Raw genomic sequence first — 25,133 nt, forward strand, 5'->3', positions numbered from 1 at the left:
CTGCAATCCTTTGCAATCATTTTCACACTCATGACATTTACCATAACCTGCAAGCTGCTAAAATAGGGTTTCACAGGTAGGCAGATCAACAACACCATTTATAACTGATCCATTTATACTTTTTAAATATAATTTCATCAATTATTTTTAGAAAATGCTCCCAGTAGAGGGTAGACCAAAGAGGTACATTGGTCTTATTAAATGCTGTTTAATAAGTGATTTATTCCAAATATAAAGTTAACTGTCAAATTACAAAAAGTCAGATATAGGAGACTGGGAATACTGCATACCATGTAAAAGCTTAAATAACACCATGATCTAGATATTTTCAACAATCCACTTTCAGTGTTAGATTAATCTGAATGATCAGCAGGTGCATTTAGGGTGTGTCCAAATCCACTTATGCCAGTTCAACAGAGGCAAAAGAAATGTTGCCGTGCCAAGTATGTGGTTCCAAAGGGTTGCACATGACATGTAGTAAACTAATCAAGAGTGACGTCTTCCAGTCGCTATGAAAGTCAGGTGTTCTTGCACCTCGACAGGTTCCTGTTATATTTTCAGATTTGCCTCATAGAAAGAGAAAACTATATGGTTCACGTTGTGTATGAACAATTCATTCGATATGTATCAAGCTTAGTGGACACATGCTGTGTATATTACTATCTCGATAAATTACCCTTAAAATACGGCACTACTGACTTCAGACAAGGGTTTTGTTGGTCAAAAGCTCAATCTCGTTATGCTGCCTTTTTAAAAGGTAATGTGCCAACAATGAACCTACCACACCTTATTTTACAGCCAACAGTTTTTTGCACTCAAGCAAACTGCAGACAAATGACTCGATACACCTCCTTGACAGAGGTCTATGCTCTGCTGACTGCATTTTCTAGTTTTCTTTTGAGTGAAACTAGAATTGTTTTACATTCCATGTTCTGTCATTGTTATTTCATTGCTTTTCCCAATGTTTTTGGTTAGTGCACCAGTATAGGTATTGAGATATTTAGAAAACTATCATATCAAAGAAATAATGTGACTATGTAGGAGCCTGATGACTTCAGTCCATCCTGGCTGTGAGACACATAAATTGAAGATTTAAAATATAAAATACATAATTTTAAAAAAAAAGGTATCCACTATCAACTGTATAACCTTGGACAGCTCTATCTGTATTTTACAACCTTTTAGTCTTAGTCATGGGAACAAATTTAGACCTGCGTCTTTGACCATTGACTGCTGGAAAGATCAGTGACGTCACTATGCTGATTGCTCACTGACACAACTAAACGTACAGATGAGGTGTGGTTTTATTTGAAGTAGGCAATATTTGCCAAAACACGAGTTAAAGTATTGAACATTGCATCACAGCAATGGGTGTGCTGCTCTTCTCCCTCCATAGTGCCACACCACAATCATTTCCCTTATTCTATTACAGTCTTCTGCTTCTTGAGACAAAGCTCCTCTGTCACAAGTCTGGGGTCAAGTTTGGATCCAATTATGATCTAATGTTCCCTCCTCTTGTACCTCAATCACAGCTTTCATTTGGTGGTTCAGTGCTCATTGTTTACATCAAAGTGTAGTTTTGACTTAGATATCCTTCTGCTTTTTCTTTCTCAAACAGTCTTTATAGTGTCTGAGAATAAAAATGATTTACTTCAGGTAGCTCGTATTCTTTACTATGTATTTTTTCCTCCTTTCCCCAAGTGGTTAAAATAGTGCAAATGACACCTGGCAATGTTTTTAAAAAAATTTTTTTAAATGAACACAGACACATTTTTTGTGTCTCTGTACTAAAGACTAAAGTTAAAAAATCATATTGATCTTCACATTAAACTTTTGGTTATACAGAAAACAAAATGAATTTTCTAAAATTGTGCGAGCATTAAAAAAAAGTTGGGTGTCAACAATACTATTTCTGATTTACTGTTTTGTTGGTGCTTAAAAGTGTTAAGAATGAAGACATTTTTTATTGCCTTAAGCAGTTATGTAGAGCACAGACATATTTAGACAAAGCACCATTGTATATGATTTACAGTTATTGCCTGTTAGGTTAATAGTCTATATTGATAGGTCAATCAATTAATTATATGTATTATATTGCTATTGATGAAATCTATATTGAGATAATTGCCCAGCAATTACTCTGCCATACTTTAAACGTATATGGTGAAATAGTTCCATTGTGATAATGGAGATGTAGCCCCACTGTATACCACCAGAGGGAGTCTGTCTTGGGGACTCCTGTTGCAGTGTTACATAATGTGAGTCCGCAGAAGGTGATTCTGCATGAGTAATCTCAAATGTGGAAGAGAGAAAAATGGAATCCGAAGTATTTGTGAGTTAAATTAAATCAAATGTATTGGCTGAAGAGATTAATTGCATTTTGATTAACTCAATTCGCCTGCATTCCAGTTTGTATTGTCCAATCACATTAAGAACACAAAACTTTTAAAAATAATCTTGTGGTATTGTTACACATGGCAAAAGAAACATGTTTAGAACATTTAACCTCTTTATTGGCAAGGCTGGTATTTTTTAAAACAACTTGTACAAGATTTTTCTGGCCACTGTAGTTTGTAAGCCATCGTGCACTGACTCACTACCAGAATGTTAACTACACGGGGAAGAAGTTCAGCTGCTCTTTGGCTGCACCCAGAGCTATTTCTCACTTTATAAGGAAAGAGTGGGAGTTGTGTAGCTGAGCACACTGTCACTCTACCTTCTCTTAGCCTCTCTTTCTCTCACACCCTCCCTCTTTCTTTTCTCTCCTCCTCTTCTGCAGCCGCGCAGCTGCTAGGAGACTGGAGCAGCATGAGCAAACAGGTTTTCCTCTATTAAGCTGCTTTTATCCACTTCTCTAAAAGCATGCAAGTCCCCCATAGAGATTTGTTTTTTCACTGAACCAATTAATGATCACGACTATTGAAAGCTGTTGAACTGTTGGCATACGTTGGTCAGAACACATCCTGTGGTGCTCTCATAATGTTGATTCACATGCCTCCAAATTTTAGGAGAAAACACCCACTTTCTGTCTCATTCTCATACACAGTCATTCTCCTCTGTCACCTAAATGTCATGAAGCAATTTACTGCCCAGTCTGTTACTCAGTGGTAGGTCTGGGAGTTGTTGTTTCAAGTTCAGCCTTTCAAGTGAGAGCTTGTAAATGAACCTAGAGTAGAGCACTGCTTGTAACTCGGTAGCAAAACCTGATGAAAATGCATATTTAAAAAAAGCACAATAAAGCTGACCTACATTACATTTTATATGCTGTTATGTGTCCACTCATTTCTACCTTTCTCTCTACTAGCACCAGGGAGACAGCGGAACAGGCTGGAACCGATGGACACCATCTTCGTCAAGCAAGTCAAAGAAGGTGGTCCTGCTCACGGAGCTGGGCTTTGCACAGGTAATAATCAATGATTGATATAATCAGTCTCCTCTACTCACCGAGACATCCTAGAGATTGATTGGGAGTGCAATTACTTGGTCGTGACATTTCAAAAATAAAGGTCCTGTAAATCCGTAATGGATAAACAGAGCAGGGGACTTATATTAATTAATTATAGTGTACAATTTAGCTAATAATGAATTATGTAGAATATATATATATATATATAAATCTATACATAAAACAGATGTTTTTACACATGCATGTAATGATAACTGTGATAACTTCTTCTACGATCCTGAACGTTTCCATCAGCCCTCTTTGCTTAATGGTCTTTTATTACCACTGTTGTCATTCCTTTTGTTTTCATTGCCTGTTAGGTGATCGCTTAGTGAAGGTGAATGGGGCAAGCATAATTGGGAAAGCCTATTGTGAGGTTATATCCTTAATCCAAGACAGGTGAGATATAATATACATTTTTGTATTTTAATTTTGGTTAGTTAATGTATTTTCCAGAGGGTAAGCTTATTTTTTTCTTCCCCAACAGTGGTGACTTTCTTGAACTTTGTGTGATGCCAAAAGATGAGGATATACTTCAGCTGGTAAGTTTTTCTTTACCATTCAATTTTTATAAATGGGATTAAATTAGGCTTTTATTCCACATTTTTTTATGCTTGTCCTTTAACAAATAACTGAAATTGATCTGTTTCTCAAGCCCCAAATTGTCGTATCTCAGAGAGCTGCTCTACTTTAAGGTGTTCATATTAGGACAGTAGTCATATGATGCAGGCAGTTTTCCTATCCCATCAGAGCTCACTATCTAGGCCTCCTAATCAGGCCAGAGAAGTGTTTCTGTCCTCCACCAACTGATACTGACACTGCTGCTGAAATGGACTATGTGCAGTGGTAGAGAAAGAACTGCTTGTATTTCATTATACAGACATATTATCATAATGTAATATACACAACCCCATCCTTAAAGGTTATATGTTTTGACGAGCAAAAGGGACAAAGTTATTGAATTATGCACAAAAAAAAAAATTCTCCTAAGTCAACTCTGTGTGGAATAGACCTACATTTTATAGCTGAATATAATAAAAGTTTTTGTGCTCTTTATTTTGGCTGTGCTTTCAAGTCCTTAACGACAGCTGAGGCAACATGGATCACTGCCATAAATGCTGATGAACATGTGAGAGGCTCTGTGGTTTTTACCTGCAGCAGATTACCACAATCAAAAGAAGCAAAACAGTTTGAAGGGAGTCAGATTTGTGCGCTCATTAATATTTGCATGTGTTTGATTTGTGGGTGTGTTTTCAGGGATGTACAACAAGTTTGGTTGAACAACCAGCCTAAATTGACCCCCCCTGTACACAAAAAAAAGCCAGGAATGCAGACAATATGTTTTGGGCACTTCAGGAACACCGTTTTCTGTGGGAGAGATTGACTCCGATTGCTGAGGACTTTCTAATATTTATGACAGAATAAAGGAAAAAAAAGTTAAAACAATGGAAACTCAACCAGGAAATTAAGTGGATGAGGGATTTATTTTCTTTTGAGGAAATGTTTGACATTGTGTAGTAATGCTTCATTTCCTGTTGCAGCACTCGCACATACAGCAAGTTTGACTTCTAAAGTGACGGCAAAGGCACCAACCAATCTAAAAATAGCTTAAGATATGCACATATAATACATGAAGTTAAATTATTAAGATATGGGTTGTAGATTATTCATCAGAAAAATAAATAATAAAAAAGATAAATGTAAGAAATAAAGTCAAGAAAAATATATTTTAGCGCAGTTATGTTACAATAAACATTTCCTATGATTTAGACTTTTATTATATACCTTAATTAAAGTTAAGTGTTAAATTACAAATAGCAAGGTTTATCCCTACTGATGAAAATTCAGGTATCCCTAGTCTAAATTGGCTTAATATATTAGCTTTGTCTTTTCTTGTCCAAACCTCTTCTAAAATATTGTGAATAATACATGTCCCCAAAACTATATCATATAAGTCTTCGTACCGGTCGTCACTGTAGAGCTCATCATTAACCATTAATACATGCTGCAGGCAGGTTTTGGCAGCTGGCAGCACCTTCAGGACTAAGTGAAGGTGCACTCATCTGTTTCCATATCTATAGTAAATCACAGTAAGTGCTTTGTCATGATGCTCAGGAATCTGCTCCCATGGGCTTCTTGTTATCTGACAGCCTGTTTATGAATTGTATAATGAAAGAGCCGAGATGTTTGCTTCACCTGAAACATTCCCTTGTGGACTCTTTATTGCTGCACTGAATCTTCATAATTAACTAGATAGGTATTTCATTTAAACATTCAGTGTGGCCTGCAGAATTGTAATTTCAATGGCTATGTTTTAGCAGCATATCCATCTACAATATGCAAGCATGTCTTTTATTTAAAACATGGTGTCAATGATTGTTATACACTATTAAGATATATCCTTCGACCATGCGCCAATTTAAATGAGGAATTTAATAATAATAACAGAAAAATAAAATATTTTTAACATCCACTTCTACATCTGTTATGAGATAATTTTCTCACAACCAATTGACTGTTGCTCCACCTCTCCTCCCCATTAGGTCCACCCTCTCTGTGACTCAGTTTTCCCCCTCGGTACCAAAACCATTTTAATCTTACAAGTGTATTGTGATACAGTAAATGGCCAGAGGCTGCACAAAAATATCTTTTAATGTAGGCAGGCAGAATAATGAAGGCTGGAAGAACAACGGGATTATCAGAGATGCAAGCAGGATGACTTTCACTGTAGGAGGCAGCAAGCACTGACTGCTTGGAGACAGGCTGCAGTTGCTTAGCAAAGAGACGGAGAGCGTGTGCATTCAAGGAGCAGAAGAGGGAGGTAACTGTACATGAGGAAAGCGGAGAAAATACTGAGCAGGGAGAGAGGAGGGAACAGTATGAAGGATGAAATAAAACCAGTAGATAAAATTAGCTGACCGCCCTGTGCTTTGAACAGGTTGATGGTGACGGGGAAAAAAAAAAAAGAGAGGAGGAAGGAGTGGGAGGGGGAGCTGTACCATCACAGCTGAATGTATAATCAGCAGCTGCTGCTTCTGTCATGTGAGCAATAGCAGAGGGAGGGAGAGAGACATAGACTGGAGGCACCTTGTTCAGTTAGCGTAATATTCTGGTTGAAGATGGATTGAACCATGGAGATATAACAGCAGAAGGAAGGGCGAGCTTCTGCTCCTGCCACCTCACCCAGGACTGACTGGCACAGGCAGGTCGTAACGTGGCAACCCCTGTTACATCTTTGCTTCTTCATCCCTCCGCTGCTGCTGCTGCAGCTCTAGTATATTTTTAGCATGTCAAGCACAGGCATTGCTATGGCTGGTAAACGCTCTCTTCTCTCCAAATCTGTTTTGTCTTTTGTATTGAGTGCATTTTGCTCTGTTGGCATCTTTTTCTCATCCACCCTCTTTCCCTTGATTTCTTAATGCTCTTGTTTTCACATGCTGTATCGGTAGCCTTTTTCTTGGGATTCTACTAATCTGGTAAGCGCACAGCAGACTGAGCTGCCACTTCACGTTGACACGTCATGCCTTGCCATCTCATTTTCCATATGTCATGCATGACAGCAACGTCGTTACAGGATGTAGTCTTCAGGTTTTGCATTATTGCTTTTTAGTTTCCTTGGATGATTGTTTGATGGTCATCTCTGTGTTGCTGAATCAAATGTGCACACAGAAATGGCCGATGTACCGTGCCTGCAGTACCTGTTAGATTGAGCACTCGAGCTGGCATCCAGCTGGCATCTCAGTGAAACCTCGCCTTCTTTATCCTCCATGCCATATTTCATTAGTGTGATAAAGGACAGTGACCTCTGAACTCTCCTGTACACTCATGCTTACAAAGGGAGGAACAGCGACTGGTACTGATTGCTGGTGTACACATAGTTTTATATAAGATCGTAATTTGACACCAGCTTGTAGTAGGTTCAAAGTCCTCATACCGTTACACGGCCCATGCTTTCTTGCAGGCACAATATGTTTTGATTAAAGCAGATTAATGTAATGTGTCTTACAAACACATCTGTTATGTGTCGGAAGAAGCTAGTTTTGTACTTCAACATTAGGCTTCATTAGGCCTGAGGTGGGAAAATGATCTGTCCATTTTTACATAGTTTTATTTAATCACGTTTGTTCAAATATGTAGATTGCTGGCTACTTGATTACCTCATCTAAATTGTGTACAAATATACACCATTACACATTTATTGTATGGTGTTTGCAGTTGTTTTTATTACTTCATATTGAAAATCACCATTGTTGCATTGCAACAGATAATTGTTTGGAGATCAAATGTAGCAATATGAGAGAAAGACTGCTGTACCCTAAACATCTTGTATGAAGCACCATCTTAAGTCTCTGAGTGAAAAATATGTTTTGCTTTGGTTATATAGTGTACTGTCATCTGCCATACAGCCGTGAACATTACCATACGAACTCTAAATAAGGAGCAGATGAAGTCCACTGACACCCCTGAACTGCTAACGCCTCCACACACTCATACTGCAACACACACTGCCCACACACATGCATCCAGTAACATTTGTAATATCTTGCCTGACTTCTCTGTAAAAATCTAGTAGCACAATGTTGAATTTTAAACACACTTGCAAATGCAGTTTGTACTATATCTGTTCTAACACTGCTTTGTTGCTCTGTCTTTAGGCCTACTCCCAGGATGCCTACATCCGTGGCCAAAGCAACTACAGCGGAAATGCCTGTCACATTCCTGACCCACCCCCAGTATGCTACCCCAGAGTAGACTGTAAGCCTACGGGCATGGCCCAGGCGACAGACACAGCGGGGCAGGTCTGCCGAGGGCCAACAGCACCTCCTGACCATGGATACCGCAAGGAGATCACCGTGCCCCCATCTCCTCCTCCTCCTCAATCTTATCCAAAAAGCCAGATGGCAGTTTGCATGCGCAACGACAGTGTGAGGACTGTGGTGGTTCCTCCTGATGCAGCCCACATGGTGCGCAAGGGTCCAGTTCACAGGATAGATTTCATGGATCCTGTCTTTGTCAGAGGGAGGCCCGGGTCACTGGCTCAGTATCCTCACCACCGAAAGGCTGATGTCTATCCCAGTGGTCCAGGAATGGTTCCATATGGAGGTCAGGTACCTCACTACCCAGGCAACCATCAAAACATTGATTGGCGCACTTACCAGACATACAGGGAGTACATTGACAACAAAGGAATCCATTCCCATGGTAGCCGGACTATCCAGGAGAGGCTTGACAGTTTGCGAGCTGCCAATCAGACCAGCTTTGGTGCTACTCATCACATTCCCCGAGGAGACTGGGTCCCTAAGGGGATACGACGGAGGAGTACCTCCCATGAACGGTCATACCAAGGACCTCCACCCCACTTTCAGATTGCCCCACGCAGTGCCTCGCAGGACCGCGTGAGCAGTGCAGAGAGGATGGGCCATGCCAGGAACTGGCCCCCTCGAAGCGTATCCCAAGATGGCCTTGTGCACAAAGCTCGGGCACACTCCACAGACTATGTTGACCCTGCAGAGCTGGTTCGACACAGTGAGAGGAGAGGAGGGTATGTAAGGGCAGAACAAGGTACGAGGCCCAGCAGGCAGTCTATCCCTAGACATGCCATGCTCCACAGGCCTTCTGTTGGATACAGTGGTGGCATGAGGGGGGCACCCAACCCTGTTCTCTACTCTAAAGGACCAGACTCTCTTCAGACCCGCTCCTCACCCATGCTCTCAGACAGACCCTCACATTTTGGAAAGAGCACAAGTGCTGAACATTCTTTTGCTGACCAAAGAGTTCCAGTCAAAGGAAACCATTCAGGCCGCACTACCCAAAGCAGGATACGGGCTGAAAGCATGCAGCCTGTTGAGGCAGGCAGAGACGCAACATTGGTAGGACACAGGTCTTCTTCTACCCCAAAACAGATGCCTCAGAGGCCTAGCATCCTCAAACCTCCCCACCCAGACCCCCGGAGTCAGGTGAATGGGCGAAGCCCAACAGAGGCCGAAGTGGTTCTGAGGGAGAAGCCCCCCCCTGGAAAGAACCCCAGTCCTCTTCGACACCCTTCCTACATTCTGGCTGTAAACGATGACGGAGCAGATTCCACAGCAGATGTGGCGGCATGCTGGCTTCCCAATGATGCACGTCGAGAAATACACATGCGCCGCCTTGGGGAACAATGTCACACCTCCTGTTCTAGCAACCTGGATGAGTCTCTGGACTCCATTCCATTCATCGGTAAGAGAATTGTCAGTTGTAAGCCTCGACAGCCCACGTTGTCATGGCGACTACCACAGGCAGTAGTAACATGAGGCAGGCTGGCAGAGCTGATACTGTAGCTAATTAAAGGGCTTTAACCATAGATGCTAATAGAAATCAGTTTAAAATAGAAGGATGAGAGACTGAGTGTGGAGCCTGCAGACCTTTGTCGTTGAATTGATAATCTGATTTAGCGTATCATTGTTCTGTGTATATAGAGCTGTGGAGATGTTCACAAATTAATTAATCTTCCTGGGAAGATGATATTAATCAGGTTTTTGTTGCATTCAGAGAGGGTTTGCAGGATATTTGGCTGAACTGGGGTGGAGAGGATGGCTTAAGCCTTTTGAAATAATTTAATTTCTCTTCTTAATACTTTGTTTTCTTGTATGTTCTTTCCTTTGGTTGCATTATACTTCAGCAGTCCTGTAAGATTAAACTGTTCTCGACAACAACTGTCTTACCATTAACATGTGTTAACATGTGTTTCAAAGAAAGCGTTAACTCGTGGACTTTGAGAGGGTTTCAGAAAGTTTCAGTATCAGGTTTTGTAAGTGGCACCAAACACATTTCTTAGTGTGGTTTGAATTTTTACTGAGTATTTAGTCCTGTTTTAGAGAATCTGTTGTAATCAGATCAGCAGTGAGAAAATATCTAAAATTTATAGCTACTCTGTGTGTTTACTTGTGTGCTTTGATGAGAACATTGCTAAAGTTACATTGCTGTAGGCAAGACTGTCAAGCAATGGGGGCTTTTAGATTTCTTAAAGCTTCTTTTAAATCTTCTGTTTCTTATCGCGCTCCATTTGCATCTCCTCATATATGTATTGGGTACGTTTAGGTGTCTGTCAGTCATAAAACAAAGGCTCTGTAAAAATGGATATCATGTTGTTCTTGGTTAGTTTTTGCCAAATCCAATACAATTGATGTAAATGGGGACTCCTTCAAATGTCAAAAAAACCCTGCCTCCATTATGCTCCTGATGTGTCATCCAAGTGTTCGTAAGCCCCGGAATTCATCTGAGATACTCACGAGTTCCGAGATACTTGCAAGTTCTCGTTATAGCTGAAGTTACTGCAGTATTCACAAGTTCTAGAAGACAACACCACAATGGGAATAGAAATCATAAAAAGATGCCAACACTTAACACCCCTAAATTTGAGATCAAGTTTGTGGTCTTACATTTTGAAACATGACAAGTTTCAAGTTGGATGGACAGTTTTTCAAGTATCAGTGAGGTGACCGACAGTGTTTCCGCTGTTCGTTAGCGGCCTGTGTAATGTTGCTGTGTAGAAGACAGTCCAGGTGCAGACAAAGCAGGCAGTGACAGTGGCAGCTACACAACACCACCATTCTGGGACTGGTGCCCTGGCTCAGGAGAACAGTGCCCTGATTGAGCAGTTTGCTGGACCTCCATCAATGACCTGTTTGAAAGGCCACTGCGGTGTGAGTCGAGTGAGGTCATTTGGTCATACAAACCAAATTATCATTTTATTTAGCTAATCTACAAACATCGTTTATCTTGCATCTTAGTTAGATGGCAATGATTTGTATTTTTCACTCTGCACCTTGAATTTGGCCCTTCATTAGTTAGAGCAGACTTTTATAGCTATTCAATCTCATTTTAGATTCATTTTGTGAAACCTTTTATTAGCCATTTCTTAAGGAGAATATTAAATGTTATACAGTCAGATGATCATATCTGATTGTAGATATTTTATTTATCTATTTTTTAAGTAATTTTTAGTAACAGTTGACAAGCAGAACTTAGTATCATCAGGCCTTTTAGGGATATGGTGACATCCTTTTCCTTTGCCCCGTTTCAAAGTTGGGTACAGGCTGCAACTAGGACAGTTACTTTTAAATTTAGCTCCACAAGCCCCTTGGCTGCAGAGAGCAGCTTTGTACTCTGAGTTCTTTCAGAATTGGAAGTGCCAGGAGTGGGCGGTACTCAAGAGTGAAGAACTTCCTTCTCTCTAAAAAAATAAATCATGTCAGAAGAAGATCTGATCCCACTCTCAGCTGTATTTTGCCACGGGAGTCACAGAAATGCTGTTTTTAAAAGTCTCCCATTGTGGATAGATGACGTTTTTTTTAATTGTTTATATAGAAATGTCCTTGTCTAACAGGCCTGTGTTTTTTTTTTCTCCTAATGAGATACTGAATATTGACAAAACAGCATATCCAAAAGCCACCTTACACAAATGTATTCTAAGTCGTTTTGAGACATGACCTCTGGAGGAAGTCCGGAGATTTGGGTCCGGACTTTGGCTGAAGTTTGCTTTCACACATGCACAATGCAGCAGGAGATTCTCCTCTCAGACGCATTTACAACAACACAGAAATCTGTAGAGAGTTTAGGTGAGGCTGGATATAACGTATAAATTCTGCTGCGAAGATCACATGTTTTTGTTTATAACATAGACACAGGCATCGACTCTAATCACCAAAAGCCCTCTTGACCTGTCAGTGTCTTCTACGTATATGGCACTGCTTTTTCATCCTGACATATTAGTTTTCTTTTTGTTTGTTTGTTTTTTAATTTTTGCATTGTTACAAACGTAGTGATTCCTTACCAGGGATTATTATACTCAGGAACTGGCTGGAGAATGGTTTCAGAATATCTGGAGGCTCTCACTCAGACATTTGCGTTCACACATACAACCCCTCTGGAGAATGTCCAGAGGATCACTGGAGTTCAGTGCATGTCTGAAAGCAGCTATAGTTACATCTTTGACAAAAGCTGGAGATCATCTCTGTGCTCACACTGAATGTTTTCTTTTCATCAGATGAGCCAGTCAGCCCCAGTGTCGACCGAGAGGCCACTCCGATCCCACCCTCCGCTGTGATATCTGTTGCACAGTCCATAACTACAGGTCCCTCCAGTCCAGGCTCGCCTTGTCCTACCATTCGACGTCAACTATCACATGACCAAGGTGAAAATAAGTGTTAGTTTGGCTTTGTGAAAGAGATGTGAGTAATGGCTTGGCATAAAGAAAACACAGGATACATCACAAAAGTTTGTTTTATTTTTTTCCCCTTGAAATTACCTTACCAAGTTCACACTAAATCATATCGGATTGATGAATTAATCAGCTAATAATTTTAACTGTAGCTTACATAACTGTTATGTAATTTTGAAATTTAGTTATTTAGGCATACCCACCTTCACAAGCTCAGTAAATGCAGATGAATCATCTTAACTCATCATATGGTGTTGTTTTTGAAATATTACATTTTCAAAATTTTTCCTGTAGACCATATCTTATGGTGACCCCCATTTACCCTCATAACTTGGGTTATCCATTTTATATATATGTTTTTTTTCCCCTCCCTTTACAGAGTCCCTGAGAAGTGCTTTGCAGGAATCTGAAACAGCCAGCAAAACGGAGCGGTCCAAATCCTACGATGAGGGTCTAGATAACTACCAAGAGGAGGGTAGAGGGTGAGTGCATACCACTATTAAATCACTGCTCCCTCCCTCATTCTTTTTTTTTTTAAACCTTTAAAAAAAATGTTTTATTTGGTTATGAATCTTTCTGCCATTGTCTCTGACTTGAAATAACTTGTCTCTGTTGTTCTTTCACATCTTAAGGAGATCTTCCAGTAAGCACATGCCCAGTCTCAAGGGCTTAAGAAAGGTGAGACACTAACGGCTTTTACACAACATGCCAACTTTTATTATTCAATTATTGAGTTCTGTATTCATGTGTATTTAGCCTTTTTTGTTTTATTTTTTGTAATTAATGATGGTGACTCTATTTTACATGGCATTGAAATGTATCTAGGTTGACTAAATAACAATCGCTTCACGTGTGCAAATGTCTTCATAATTTACAAACAATCTGAATTTAATTAAACCTCTCACATTTACCTTCACTCCTTGGGAAGCGTTTTGAGACACAAATATAAATAGATACTGTGATGTCTTGATGCCCATGTAACCATGACTTCACTAGGTGACACTCTGCTTTGTTTCTCCTCCTCCCCACTTTTCGTGGCACCTTCTTCTGTCAGCTAATGAGACAAAATATCATGTATTCATATTTACAGGCTCTTGATGGACATAAATCATCTGGGGATTCAGGATCTCGACGGGATTCCTCATCAGAAATCTTTGCTGATTCCTCCAAAGAAGGGTTGCTCAACTTAAGGCAGTTTAGTACTGATAAAAACAAGGTATGCATTTACAGTCACACCTTCATTTAACAGCCACATATATCACTACTCTTTTGATGTGTAAGTATTTATATTCCCCCGTCTCTTGTCTCTGTAGCGTGTCAGTGGAGGAATGAGATCATGGAAGCAGATGTATGGTGTTTTACAAGGTCACAACTTGACCCTCTACAAAGACAGGAAAGATGCGCTCTCTCATGTGTCGACACAATCTGAAGAGGACCCGCTACGAATCAGCATCAAGGCCTGTCTGATTGACATCTCCTATAGCGATACGAGACGTAAGAACGTGCTGCGACTAACCACCTCAGACTGCGAGTATTTGTTCCAGGCTGAAGGGAGGGACGCTATGCTGTCCTGGATCAGAGTCATTCAAGAAAATAGCAACCCGGATGAAGAGGTGAGTTCTACTTGGCCTAATTTTGTGTGCCGTTCAGCCACGAAAAGATGGGCACACTGCACGACAGTCCTAAATGCTTCATCATTCCAACTGATAAACTGTCATCAGGGCCGAGCCTAGCACTTGCAGTCAGTTACAGGAAAAACAAGCAACTTTAAACAAGACTCCAATTTAGATTTGAAATGAAAAGACAGGCACACCCATCAGGTTAACAACAAAGGGAATGAAATACAATGAATGTGGGAGTGAGGTGGAGAGGATTACAGCCTTTATTCATAAAATACCTGGCAAACGCTAAAATAAGGTGTAACTGGGAACTTGTTCTACTCCAGGAGAACATAAAAAATGGGTGGCACTTATTGGTGTGTTAATAAGAGAGCCAATCAGAAAGCTTCATTTCAGCCAGACCCCATTAACTGACATCATCTGGCAAAAATGTATTCTGGTTTCCGAGATGGAGGCCAGGCAGCACATGTTCAGGGAGGATCAGAAATGTTTTGGAAAACATATGAAGATAGATGTAGTTAAATTACTGTATGCGAATGCCAACATAAGCCATGTTGGCTGATTTAAAAGCATTAAATCCATAAAGCTGGGGTCTATTTAAACTAGACTTGAACTCAGTAGAGTGCATACCTCCACCAAGGCCCTACAGTTGCCTTATTTGGATCTCCTCCAAATTGCAACACTCACAAATATCAGTCCCTAAAATATGTTTTCCATCCAGATCTATGAATTATTTTGAGAAAACGACAAATTTGAAGAAAAAGTCTGTTGTGAAAGAAATTCCTGGATCTGCCCCCTGATCCAGATCTGCAGCAACATCTAAAGTGGCTTTAAGTAGATTTTGCTTAATCCCTCTATGACAGATGGACAGAAGTATGCAGATTAAAACATGAACTCCTTGGCAGAGGTTATAAAAGGCACCTGGCAGGATATCTGTATGCCCGTTATATGGAAGAATATGAGACTTAACATCAGGCATTGCTGTGATAGTACTAATGAAATGGTATGAAAAGAAAAAAAAAGGACCAAAGCGATTAAAGCGACCAAATTTATCATGATCTATTTTTTCAGACTTTCATAACTGCATTTCTATGGTATTACAGAATGCTGCTGTCACAAGCCAGGACTTGATCAGTCGAAAGATCAAAGAATACAACTTGATGAGGTAAGCAGGTATCCACATTTCCCCCCTTGGCTCATAGATATTTCTATGCCAACCTGAATGTTGACATTTGTCTATGTTTTTTTTTTTTGCCATTTGTGTTGATCAGTGCGCCCAGCAGCAGATCTGAACCTTCCCCCAAAAGCTCCCGTCAGTCCCTCAGCATCAAACAAGCTTTCATGGGAGGGAAAACAGAAGGCAAGAGCCACAGCCCCCATTCACCCAAAACAGGAGAGGAGCGAAGGGCGCTGAAAGGTAAACAATGGCTCCTTTTGGTCTAGTAAGAGAGAATTTCTAATCTCATCGGGCTAATTTATGTCATGTATAAATGTGTAGATGACTCCAGTCCACCGAGGGACAGAGCTGCTTGGAAAATCGGTATCGCAGGAATCATGAGGAAGCCATTTGAAAAAAAGACTCCTGCTGGGGTCACATTCGGGGTGCGGCTTGATGACTGTCCAGCTGCACTGACTAACAGGGTGAGTCTCCGTCTCTTTTTACTAGTGCAGGGCCTGTTTTGAAATGGCTTGTCCTGTGGTATTGCCGGTTGCAGCTTTCTGAAACTGTAAAAATTACCTGCGGTAATTCAGCCGCAGCAAGTAAAGACCTGCCTCTGAACTGCACCTGTTCATTCAAAGTTCGGTAAAGCTTGACTCAGTATGCAGACCTCTGAACTGGAGAATCAGTAGTCATTGCCGTGAGCATGCTGTTGTCATGATAGACAACGTCACTTAAGTAGACGAGTCCCAGACGCTGCTACTACAAACTAAAACACACACATTAATAATATATGTCCAAATCACACCAATTTTAACATTGCACTTCTTTGCACCCTTCACAATAAACATGTGTGAAGATGAGAAGAACAGTTTTCAAGATATGGGAGCTGTACACAGACAGATAGACAGAGAGAGATAATTAGTAGATTGATAAGATGGAAATGTTTTTAAGAACATGCTGTGTAGTTCAGCATTCAGATGATGTGATGCTTCCAAACACGTGTAACACCTATTTCAGCCACAGTGGTTGTCAAATCATGCTAGGGTACGTCACTTTGACTGTAGGAGACATTGATGTGTAGGACACATAACTTCATGCGCTTCACATCAGCTCTTATTCACACTGTATGTAGGTTTATGTTTAGATTTGACACGGAGAAGAAGTTGTGTAACTCGTGCTGTGCTGTGTACAGTTTGTTCCTCTGATCGTGGAGGTGTGCTGCAACGTGGTGGAGGAGCGAGGTCTGGAGTACACAGGGATCTACAGAGTCCCTGGGAACAACGCTGCCATCTCCAGCATGCAGGAGGAGCTCAACAGCAAAGGCATGAATGACATCGACGTCCAGGAAGATGTGAGTGACTGACAGTCCGGATGTTAAATACAGAGTTCCACTTTCCTGACTGACAACAACCTCTTAGCAGTTATTGATTTGTGCTGTAAGGACTGCTTCAACATAACGGCATCTCCTTCTTTTGTATCTCGACAGAAATGGCGGGACCTCAATGTCATCAGTAGTTTGCTAAAGTCCTTTTTCCGAAAACTTCCAGACCCTCTGTTTACAAATGGTAGGATGTAATTGTAATCTTGCTGAAATTTATAACAACAAAATCCCCAACAAATCCCTGGATATTGATTTCTTATGATCTGTTCTGTTCGACAGAGAAATATGGTGATTTTATCGAAGCCAACAGAGCAGAAGACTCGGTGGAGAGGTTAAAAGAGCTCAAGAGGCTGGTGAGTGAAAATCTAATCTGGTATTTATTTGAGTAGTATTACAATTAGAGGTGGGGATATTTCTCGATTCTTTGATGCAACTTTTATTAGTTCATATAAAGATCAGCTCTAGGTGCAGAAAAGCATAGTGTAAGCGGAGTAATGTGTGTCGATGCTGGCGGGGCCACCCTGATACAGTAAAGACTAAAGATGCTGCACACAGGTGTAAACTAAATGAATGTCAAATCAAAGTGGAGATCACTGACCACTGTTTTAGACTGACAGATTTTTTAATTGAAAACCTTATTTTGTAAATTACAGCACACTTGTAATAACAGTAACTGTCTAGAATACTATTTTAAAGCACAAATTATTAGTGAAGATGCAGCCCTCAAGTCACACAGTGATCAAAAAATAAATCATGTGTAGAAATAAAATTCTCTGATGCATCGAGAATCGTTTTATCATTGAATTGTAGCTGTCTGAATCAAGTAGCCCTCTGAACCAGAAACGAAACGCCAGGTGCCTAGAGATTCCCACCCCTAGTTACAATTAGACATTAACTCTGAAACACTGGTTGTTATTCTCAATTCTTGCAGATCCTGGAATTACCCGATCATCATTTGGAAACTCTGAGATTCCTCTGTGCTCACCTCAAGAAGGTTTCTGACAACTGTGAAAAGAACAAGGTAAGACAGTTAACAGGACCTGGCAGTGTTAATGTCATTACACAACACCTTCCCCTACCGCGTGAATCCAGGAGTCCTTTGAGGATTATTTCATTACACCTGATTTACTTGAACTTAATCTGTTCAGATGGAGCCTCGCAACTTGGCCATAGTGTTTGGTCCAACACTGGTGCGAACCTCTGAGGACAACATGACCAACATGGTCAATCACATGCCGGACCAGTGCAAGATAGTGGAGAACCTTATCCAGCACTATGACTGGTTCTTCACTGAAGACGGTGACGAGGACCCTGTTGTATGTGGCAGTTCATTTTCTTTTATTATGCTTAAAATACATACACTATCTTTGCCTGTTTGATATATAAACATAGTTATTTAAAGCTGCTCTAATCAATAGTTTTGTATAAACAATGGCTTAAATGATGCTAATACAGGGATTCTGCAGGGTCTTAAAAAGTCTGAATTTTAGGGCTTTAAAGGTTTAAAATATGTTGCAATACTCTGACTTAGTTGGTTTTAGTTTAGTTGGTCTTAACTGAATTATGTTTTTTATAAAGCTACTTGTGTTATGCTTTAAAATTAGTTTTTGTATTTTTATGAGAAACGTTTGCAATCATTGTTTGTAACTATTCTGGGTGTTGTAGTTCATTCTCAGTGGTTTTAGATATTGGTGCGCTTTAATAAAACTACAAACAACAACAGTATAGAACTGATGGTCTACAAAACACCTCGGTGAGAATCTATCTCCATAAACTCAACTTGGCTCTGGGAAAGAACATTTTGAGGATTATTCTCTAGTCTTAGTAGTTGTGGGACTTCAGTATTCCTTCATATGTTATACTTGACATAAATAAGGAAAATTAAATATCACCTTTAATAGGTCTGACAAAGTCTTAAATTTAAAAATTTAAAACGTGCAAGAAACCCTGTCGTATTTATGAACTCACAGAGACCTGTCACCATCTCTTCAGACTGTCCAGAGCATTTGAGCAACCCAGCACATTGTTTTAGCATCTGAACCTGAACTGGCAGATGTTTCCCTCATAACAAAGATACAAAATTTTGTTGATCACTTAAATAAAATGCAGCTTTAGATAAAAGGCAACTTGTGCCTTACATTTGGTTATTCTCAGTTTTTTCCCCTCATGTACGTATTGTGCTCAGTGATTTCTCTTCTTTCTGCTAATCCCCTCCCTGTGTGGCTACAGACCACAGCAGAGCAGGAGAGCACAGTGCAGTCTCAGCCTGTGCCCAACATCGACCACCTGCTCTCCAACATTGGACGAACAACCGCATCACCGGGCGAAGTCTCAGGTAACCCACCGGGACTTTTTTCTCAGGACTCACTACTCCTCCGTCACCACAGCAAATATATTTTACCATGATAGTAAATTCTGTATTTCATTAATAATCTTAAAGTAGATTACAGTGTGAAAATGTGTTGTATAGACTTATTTACTTGTAAGATTGAATGTTAGAATGTCAGCTGTGTCATTTATGCTTAGATGAGGAGCATCGTGCCTGTTTTCCTTGATTTTAAATGCAAAACCAAGCCTGCAAAGTTTAATTTGTGCTTCTTTTAAAATAAGCTTTTTCAATATTTTTTCAATCAGTACACTTTTGTCTATTGGAAAATTGTTGAAAAATACTTAGCAATTTGCTGAGCCTTTTCTATTAATTCATTTATTTCCAGATAAAAGTCTGTTTTGTTTTGATGTTGGCGTTTCCCCCCCCCAAAAGATAAAATTCTTCAACTTTAATTTGTCAATTTCTTTGCTTTACTCTTTTTTTATGTTTTCTCTTGCGCAAGTCATTTTTTTTCTCCCTGTGCTTTACCTGTGTTGAGACGACGACTCCTTTTCTTTCAGTTCTTTTCTTCCCCTCCTCCTCGTCTCTCACATAATCCCTGGCATGTTTCCCAAAGAAAATCTAACAAACTAAAAGAAACTATGGAAGTTTTAACCCTTCTGACCTCTGCCCTTCTGTCTGTAGTGTCCTGTTTTTCTCCCTTATCCTTGTCCAGCACTCACACATTACCCAATCTTGACACAGGCCAAGTGGGCGGCGTCTATCACTCGATGATGTCACTGATGGACTCTGTTTTGTCAGTGATGGACAGCTGGGACTGTAGGAAGAAGGACGAGTGTTGTGCCCAGTGTAGCTGCCTAGTCTGCAGAAACCCGCAGCTCTTTTAAATTTGGGCGAAAGGAGGAAAAAAGATAAAAAAGAAAGAAAGAGAAGTCGATGTTTGTCATTTTTCCTGTGGTGTGCACGTCTCATATTTAAACCAATACCCTAAATTGAGGGGATACAGAGCGATGCTGCTGTTCTTTCTCTGAAAGCCCTTCTGCTGTCTCTTGTTGTTTCTTAAGCTGATCGCAAGGACAAGTAGCATGGTACGGTCAACCTCAGGTTCTCTCTCGGTCATGTGGCATAATGTGTCATGATGTCTAAGGGTGGGGTCGTAGTGGTGGGACTGAGCTGGATGTTTGCCCCACATGCGTTTACACAATAGCAAAGCCACACATGCAACCACGTCTCAGACCAATAAATATGTAGTGACTGACGCAGATGCACACAGCATAGCAGAGAACTGGGTGCTAGTATTTACTGCGACAGGTCGTTTTGTCTTTTTTTCATTTCAACGTCCTCCTCTTGTGTCTTTTGTTCTCTGTAATGTCCTTATTTCACAAATCTTTGTGGTTATTCACCGTTTAAGACATCGACACACAAACACATAGGGTACGTCCTCATCTCATACCGTTACATAATGTAAAACACCTACATCCATCACCAACATTCAAAGTCTCCCTATCCAGCCCACGCCTGTGCACCGATGTACACATTTTAAACCTAAATTAGATCATTTCCACCGCAGGAACTATTTCAGGAACTATTTCAGGAACTATTTTAGGAACTGCAGGGTTTTTACCTGCGAGTAAACCAGAGGAGCCTGGTTAATGTCCACACAGGCAATCAGGCCTCATAGTTTCAGCTGCACTCGTGTGTATTCCCACAAGTTGCGTGCAATACAGTTCTCTCTCACCTGTGAGAACTTGTCTTTCTTTTAAAGTCTGTGTACCTGTCACTCTAAATCTTGTTCATGTGTAGACATGCGCTATTCCCATAGATTGATACAAATTTGTGTAAACGCTGTCTTCTCCATTTATTACAAGCATTTAAACATCGGAGACACAGTAAATACTATGGAAAACATAGTAACCCTGTTTTATTTCCTCATATGTGAAAATTCTACCTGAAACAGTGAATTTGATGGATGGATGATGGATTATGACAAGAAACACAACTGCTCCTTGAGTTCCTGACTTTAGTTCCTGTGGTTTCATAATTCCTGGAACAATTTGCTTATTTTTATTAGCGTGTTACTTGCGTGTTTTCTTCTTTTGAACAGTGAGTACAGAACGTTTTGTGAACTCTTTGTTTTGCCTTTTGTTTTGTTGCTGAAAATGTAGGGCTACATGTTAAAGGAGGAGTTAATCTAGCTCAGAGTAAGAGCAATCTCTGTTATGCTAAAGCTTGCCTGCGCCAGCTGTATCGACCGCGACACACTTACTGATCTGTTCAGCTCAGGCCCCTCTCAGTCAGTCATCACTCCCTCTCCTCTGTGACATCTTTGAGTTGGGAAAGAATGCCCACAGCTGGTTGGTGGCTACATGTGATGCTCTGTGACTGACATGTTTGTCCGTGATGTGCCGTCGTCCCATTGATACATAAGCATGAGCTGCTGTTTGTGTCTTGGTCTACTGCCGGGTTTCACCTCCTTTTCCTCTCATCCTTCATCTCAGGCCTCTGCTGCTTTGTCCACTCTTCCATATTCTGCTTAGTGTGGACACTTGTCTCTTTTCTCTCTCTGAGCAAAAAAAAAAATTCATCTGCTTTCATAGAGCTGCTCTCATTATCCTCATCGTGTCTGTTAGTGTCACTCTGACCAAACGTTTAACCTGCCTCTTCTCTTCTGTTGTGTCGTTGGCTGTTTAGAGCAAGTCACAGACTTTTACTAATGACTCTCTTCTCTTTAATGCAGATTCAGCATGTAGTGACTCCTCCAAAACTAAGGTAATGTCCTCCTCGTGTTTATTTTCACATAAAGTCCACATTTTGTTGTCTTTGTCTTGACTATATCTGTGCATTGACGAGACTTTAAAATCTGTTTTGGTTCTGTCTTAGCAGGGTTTGTGGGGGTCAGGGAAGGATCAGTGTAGCAAAGAGATGCTGCGCTCCTCCTTCTTTGCCAGCCGTAAACGTAAGAAGCCCAAGGACAAAATTCATCCTAGCAGCTCAGACGACGACCTGGATGGTGTGTTCATCAAGAAGGAGCTCCCAGAGGAGAGCCAGCAGCAGCCTCTGTGGTCCCCAGACAGACGGACCAAGGAGGAGGAGACGGATGGAACCAGCGAGAAAGAGAGACACAGCTCAGAGGAACAGCTGGACAAAAGCAGCAGGAAAGAGTCTCTCTCCAGCAGCCTGATGTCGCAAACCTCCCTCTCTCTGCATCCACAGCACATTTCCTCCACCATTTGCTCTGGCTCCCCCTACACCTCACCCCCCCATTCCCCAAACCTCAGCTACCGGATACCGATGGCTCACCAGTCCTCTCTGTCAGACCCGCCCTCCAACTACGATGACACGGTGTCCGACCTTGGTACGATGAACAGCACCAGCTCCCAGGCCTCGGTGCCCAGAGTGAGACGCGGCAGGACGGTGGCACTGGGACAAGAAGCGGGCCCCAGCGGGCTGGGGGCAGAGGTTTGCTCCATCACCTCCGACTACTCCACCACCTCCTCCATGACGTTCCTGACCGGAGCCGAGATCAGCACCCTCAGTCCCGAAGTGCAGTCTGTGGCCGAAAGCCGGGGTGGAGATGATGCAGATGATGAGAGAAGCGAGCTCATCAGTGAGGGAAGGCCAATGGAGACGGACAGCGAGAGCGACCTGTCTGTGTTTACTGTTGGGAAAACCGACCAGAGAGAACTGCAAGAAGCCCCGCGACCTCTCGCCTCCCACAGACTCATTGACTGCGATACGCTCTCCAGAAAGAAAGCCGCCAAACAGAAAACAGACAGTGAGTCGTCGCTGGACGGAGCTCGGAGCGATAAAGATTCCAACAGACTGTCCCGTGTTTTGGGGTCAGCTAAAGGCATTTCAACCGGCAGCCTCAGCTCCTCGTCTCGTAGTGAGCTGGATAAGACGGAGCCTGCGTGGAAGCTGAAGATCACCGACCGACTGAAGGTGCGCCTGCGAACGTCTGTGGATGACATGTTTGGCGTGGGCAGTCAGAGGAGCCGGTCCCCGGAGGGTCGCAGTAAAAAGAAGAACATCCGACGCAGACACACCATGGGCGGTCAGAGGGACTTTGCAGAGCTGTCCGTTTTGGGTGACTGGCCGCAGCACATTTGCTCGGGCTCTCGGTCGGAGCTGTCAGCCGTGGATCGGCTCAAGCCCAAGTGCACCTCTCAAGACTTCTCCATCGGTGACTGGATTGCCAGAGAGCGCCACCGCACCAGCAATCCCGAGGTCAGCCTCGACTTCCCTGAACAGCAGGGGGGTCTGTGCAGCTCAAACTGCCAAAACCGCAGAGCCTCTTCCTCTTCTGAACTCCCACATCGTCCAGCTGAAGTGGTGAACGGGGACGTTCCCCAGAGTAAAAACCTGAGCCTCTCGGCCACCGCTCACCCGCATAAACTCGCCAGTTCCCAGGTGGTTCATTCACGATTCTATCAGTACCTGTGATGTGACGGACACGTGTGACTGTGTATGTTCTTTGTCTGTGAGATGTGTACTTACTTGGGAGTCTGTCGATATAATGTCTGTATGACCAATGTTTGTGAATGAGCATGTTGTACAAAACTTGTCAGGAGTGTGCGTCTGTAAGTGATGTGTGTGCTCGTGAAAAGAGAATTACTGTACACAGGGATCGTTGATCTTGCTCATATATAAGGCATGGAACAAAATATTGTTTTTACCTTTTTAATTTCTTTTATTTTTTAACGACAAATGACTCTGGGATGGGTCAGCAGGAGGATCCCCTCCCTCCTAATTCAAATCCCTGTTATGCTGAAGATCGAGAGGACCTGTTGCTCGACGACGAGCCTGTGAAGCATGTGCGAGTAAGTGTGAACACTCAAGAGTTAAGATTGTTTTAAAGGTTTTAGCTAAGTGGCTTTAAGGATGACCTGACTTCTAGGATGAATAGGAAGTAGTGAAAAAGAAGATTTTTAGTATTGCAGAGGAGCTATTTTTGTGTAAAGAAAGTTATGATGTTTAAAGTCAGTGAGTCTCTCAGTAACCAAATGAAGAATGTACAGACATGCTTGCTGTAACACTGACTAAAAGCTTTAGATGCTTGTGTTTCATTCTAAAAGTGTACATATCCCTATTTTTCTGTGTACTTGAATTGTTTTTGGTACAGCCTGTGTGGACTGCTTACAAGCTCTCTGCTGTCAAAGGGGCCTTTCCAAAGGTACAAAGGTCACGAGGAGACACTGGAGTTATGCAAATGGAGCCAGATGTTTCACCCCACCCCCCCGGTTATGAGGTTTTTAAGAGCAGTGAACAACGTCCCTCTGATGCAAATGTTCTGCCGTGTACTAGTGTCTGTGGTTCACACATCTGCCGGTGACTGGCAGGAGATCGCAAAGAGGAAGCAAAAGAATCTGGGTGAAGGAATCAGAAAAGAAAATCCTGTATCTTCACAATAGGAAGTGCCTCACAATGAAATGTTAAGGGTGCCATACTGTCTTTGTTGAGAAACACGAAGATGTTACTGTGAATGACATTTTTATTGTCGACTGTCATTCTACAGGTTAGGAACCAATATGCCGAGCTTCCATTCCTTAGGCATTCCACTCTGGTCTTAACATGTTTTGTACTTTTTTTTTTTTCTTTCTTCTCTTTCTCCTCCTGTTTTTTCATTTTTTGATTTTAACAGAACTTGAATTTTAAATAATTCCTTGTAAAATAAGTAACTTAAATGTACATATAAATGCCATGTTCTAGCTGCTTTACTTGACATTTCCATCAGATTGCAGGATTAAGTACAGTATTGAGAGATGACGCTCCTGCGGCCTGTTGAGGGCGCTGCGGGCAGTTTGGTACTTCTCTGTGAGAGAGAGCGAGAGGAAACATTTGATTGAGCTGGACCATTTGTACCAATGCTGTGTTCCTCTGACTGCGAGAGGTCCTGAGACACTGGAAATAAAATTTGTCAATGGCAAAGGTTCATGCGTTTTTGTTTCCTCAAAAAAAATCGTAAGATAAACTGTTGAAACACGAGAGTGATGTCAGC

General features: G+C 41.5%; 1 protein-coding gene across 4 annotated transcripts in view; it reads left to right on the forward strand.

Moving 5' to 3' along the window:
- arhgap21b (Rho GTPase activating protein 21b) overlaps positions 1-25,063 on the forward strand; it is a 37,212-nt gene extending 12,149 nt beyond the window's left edge. The window contains exons 5-24 of one of the 4 annotated variants that reach the window (XM_035170105.2): positions 3,305-3,403; positions 3,766-3,844; positions 3,933-3,987; positions 8,101-9,661; positions 12,471-12,617; positions 13,024-13,126; positions 13,277-13,322; positions 13,735-13,860; positions 13,958-14,257; positions 15,367-15,428; positions 15,535-15,680; positions 15,762-15,904; positions 16,618-16,776; positions 16,912-16,990; positions 17,086-17,159; positions 17,738-17,827; positions 17,955-18,122; positions 19,036-19,141; positions 21,873-21,904; positions 22,016-25,063. In XM_035170105.2, the coding sequence (XP_035025996.1) occupies positions 3,305-3,403; positions 3,766-3,844; positions 3,933-3,987; positions 8,101-9,661; positions 12,471-12,617; positions 13,024-13,126; positions 13,277-13,322; positions 13,735-13,860; positions 13,958-14,257; positions 15,367-15,428; positions 15,535-15,680; positions 15,762-15,904; positions 16,618-16,776; positions 16,912-16,990; positions 17,086-17,159; positions 17,738-17,827; positions 17,955-18,122; positions 19,036-19,141; positions 21,873-21,904; positions 22,016-23,578 (5,138 nt within the window). In that variant the 3' untranslated portion in view covers positions 23,579-25,063. Of the gene's footprint in view, positions 1-3,304; positions 3,404-3,765; positions 3,845-3,932; positions 3,988-5,218; positions 6,761-6,894; positions 6,922-8,100; positions 9,662-12,470; positions 12,618-13,023; positions 13,127-13,276; positions 13,323-13,734; positions 13,861-13,957; positions 14,258-15,366; positions 15,429-15,534; positions 15,681-15,761; positions 15,905-16,617; positions 16,777-16,911; positions 16,991-17,085; positions 17,160-17,737; positions 17,828-17,954; positions 18,123-19,035; positions 19,142-21,872; positions 21,905-22,015 lie in introns of those variants that run through there. The other 3 variants (XM_035170106.2, XM_035170107.2, XM_035170108.2) reach the window with 3 other exon arrangements.
- The last annotated feature ends 70 nt before the right edge of the window (positions 25,064-25,133 follow it).

Source organism: Hippoglossus stenolepis, chromosome 11, assembly GCF_022539355.2.
Source record: "Hippoglossus stenolepis isolate QCI-W04-F060 chromosome 11, HSTE1.2, whole genome shotgun sequence".
In the NCBI taxonomy this organism is placed as follows: domain Eukaryota; kingdom Metazoa; phylum Chordata; class Actinopteri; order Pleuronectiformes; family Pleuronectidae; genus Hippoglossus; species Hippoglossus stenolepis.